We start from the raw sequence: 2,843 nt of genomic DNA, 5'->3' as shown, positions 1-2,843 counted from the left end.
GCAATGCCACGCGCCCCGTCTCCTTCACAAAAGTCATTGAGAGCACAGTACGCGCATGGGGCGGTGGTCGTTGCGATACCATCACGACAACACCGTCTCTTCCTGCTGACATGGCAAACTGTCGTCCTCTCCCTTCCGTTGACAGTGACGTTCTTGCCGACGGCTCTCAGGATTTTTTATTTATTTATTTTTATTTTTTATTAATTACTAACAAAACAGACAACCAAAGAGAATAAAATTCTGCTCCCATGACTTGAGTATATTTATTATATATTAAAAAATAATTAATAATTATACTTAAAAAATTAAATTGATTGAAAATAAATATAATATATTTAATTAATGTTAATTATTATAATTTTAAAATTCTATGATGATTTTTTTTATAAAAATTTCATTCTTAATAAAATTGAAAAATTATTTTACATGGAAGATATTCACTTTTATTTATGAATTACAACGTTGGGATGAGTTTGTTTAAAATAAAATATTTTCCATAATAAACATAGAATGATATAAAGAGATATTTAGCCAAAAAATAATGATAAAATATTTTTAAATTAGCATTGAATTAATATATATTAAATTTAAGCTTCATTTCAGATAATTTTCTTATTACTTTTTATAACAATTTCTTTTAGGATTTTTTTTTGAAAATAGTAAAAAAATTAATGATATATATATTAATTTAATTAAATGACTTTACTTCAAGTCATTCTTCTTGCTGAGTCTTTAGAATTGGGCAAATTATTAGGTCTGGTCACCGAACCTATTTCCAGGTCCGGACATCCAATAAAAATTTGCCACATGGATTGTGCTTTGACCAAACCTATTTCTAGGTCAATTTGCCATGTGAACTATGCTTTGATGTGCGCTTTTGACTGCGCTTTAGATGCGCTTTGACTGCACTTTACCTGCGCTTTTGACGTGTTTGATTTAAAATTTGGCGGACACGCATACATGCCATGTGACAAAATTTTAGTGGACGTCCGAACATAAAAATAGGTCCAGTAACCGACCTAGTAATTTGCCCTCAAATATATTCTTAAATGAAAATTTAACTCTTAGGCTTAGTTTGGTACTTTCTCTCAATTTGTAAAAGTTAGTTTTATAAACAATAGTTAAAAGAATAGAGTTTTCTAACGAATAAAATTTCTTAAAAAATATTTTTATAGAAGCATCTCATTCAAACAACGACTAAAAAAATTTCTCCATTTCTAAACAAATAAGAAAAAAATGCCGAAACAAATGAGGCATTCGGCTTCGAAAAACAACTTTTTAGAATGCTGTTTTACGAAGCGATAAAAAATTTATATTATTGTAATAATAGTGAAGGATAGGATGTTTTTCTTATTTTGCATTGAGATTATTGTAGCACTGGGTGAGAATTAATGCTATATATCCTATCCAATGCAAAGTAAGAACAATAAAATTCATCAGGCCTACAATTCTTTCATGATATTTTGAAGCAATTTTAAAATTTCCCTTCAAATATACATATCAATAAGGAATTATATATTAAAGTAGAGGAATTTCAATAAGAGGTCAGAACTCAAGCTGTAGATATCTATGGACAAATTTCTTACATTTTTTTTTTTTCTGGAAAACCACGCGGTAGATCGAAAGAGAAGGAGAAACAAAAAAACAAAAATATTAAGAAGATATTATTTGCCCACAAAATTAATACAGATTTTGGTGTTGCTGTCAGATTAAAATCAGGGAAGATAGAGCGAGGGATCACCGTCGACCCAGTGATTTTGGCTCCAATAAGCTGTCGGATCGGTGGCGCCGGCGAGGTCGTAGAGGCTTGTATCCATCGCCGGCGGCCAGTCGATGGCGCTATTGTTCGCCCGACCTGGAACCACCTGATGGATTATATCCTGCGACGTGATATCCTCTAGCTTTTGATGAGGATCTGGATGGCGGAGCAGCGGTGGATTGACGAAGTTGAATCCATGAATCGATTGACTGGATGTAACCGCCATGAGGTTCGAGAAGCTGGTTCCCGCCCCATCGGGAAATATTTCCGCCGCTCGGTCTGGCGCGGCCGCGAAGGGTTGATCGAAGCTAGGGTTAGGGGGATTGGGGTTGGAGGAAGAGGAATTGGGGAAAATTACAGAATCGGGAAGGGCGGCGGAGGCGTCGGCAGGATTTCGGCCGGAACTGTCACTGCTGGAACGGCTAGCAGAGGATCGACGGGATTTGGAATTAGAGGAGCGTTTGGGCTTGCGGCAGCCGCCGCCGACCGGCACGTTGCGTAAAACGCCGCCTTTTGTCCAGTAACGGCGACAAGACTTGCAGAAGTGGCGGGGCTGGGACAGATTGTAGTTGTTGTAATAGCAGAATTTGGTGTTCTGTGATTCACACCTTGGGCATTTCAATGGGGGCGGTGGATGGAGGGGAGACGGCGCCATCGTGGCGGATGGATAGGCTCTAAGCCGCCGGTTATCCCATCCGCCGCCTGTTCCGTCAGTAACCCCACCGAAGATCCTACCGGTACTCTGCCCCGTGATTGATTGAAAATCCTGCATTCCTCTCTGCTGTACTTCGAGGAAGGTCGGAAATCCGGCGAAGTTACTCTCCGCCGGCGGCAAAATAGCCCTCTCTATCTCTCTCTAACTCAGTCTATCTTGATCGCACACACAATATCACTCTCTCTTTTTCTCTCCTCTCGCACTCTATCTCGCCCGCGCACACACACAATCTCTCTCTCTCTCTCTCTCTCTCTCTCTCTCTCTCTCTTCTGCGAAATATCTCTGTATGTATCAATGAGAAATGTCTCGCTGCGGCCGTGCTGCCGATATGACTGTCCTGTCCGTAGCCAGCCCTTATGCGAATGTTTT

At 39.2% G+C, this 2,843-nt stretch overlaps 1 protein-coding gene across 1 annotated transcript; it reads right to left on the bottom strand.

Annotated features, from left to right (window-relative positions):
- Positions 1–1,494: 1,494 nt before the first annotated feature.
- LOC110106234 (dof zinc finger protein 4-like) lies at positions 1,495–2,843 on the bottom strand. Its single transcript, XM_028694231.1, has one exon. It carries the CDS (start codon positions 2,529–2,531, stop codon positions 1,716–1,718), a length of 816 nt encoding a protein of 271 aa, XP_028550064.1. The 5' UTR covers positions 2,532–2,843; the 3' UTR covers positions 1,495–1,715.

The sequence above is a fragment of the Dendrobium catenatum genome, unplaced genomic scaffold (assembly GCF_001605985.2).
Source record: "Dendrobium catenatum unplaced genomic scaffold, ASM160598v2 fragScaff_scaffold_51, whole genome shotgun sequence".
Classification (NCBI taxonomy): Eukaryota; Viridiplantae; Streptophyta; class Magnoliopsida; order Asparagales; family Orchidaceae; genus Dendrobium; species Dendrobium catenatum.
This window is presented reverse-complemented; position numbering and strand designations above follow the sequence as displayed.

Excerpts from the sequence above, each read along its gene's own strand:
- LOC110106234 (XM_028694231.1), bottom strand. The coding sequence starts at position 2,531 with ATGCAGGATTTTCAATCAATCACGGGGCAGAGTACCGGTAGGATCTTC.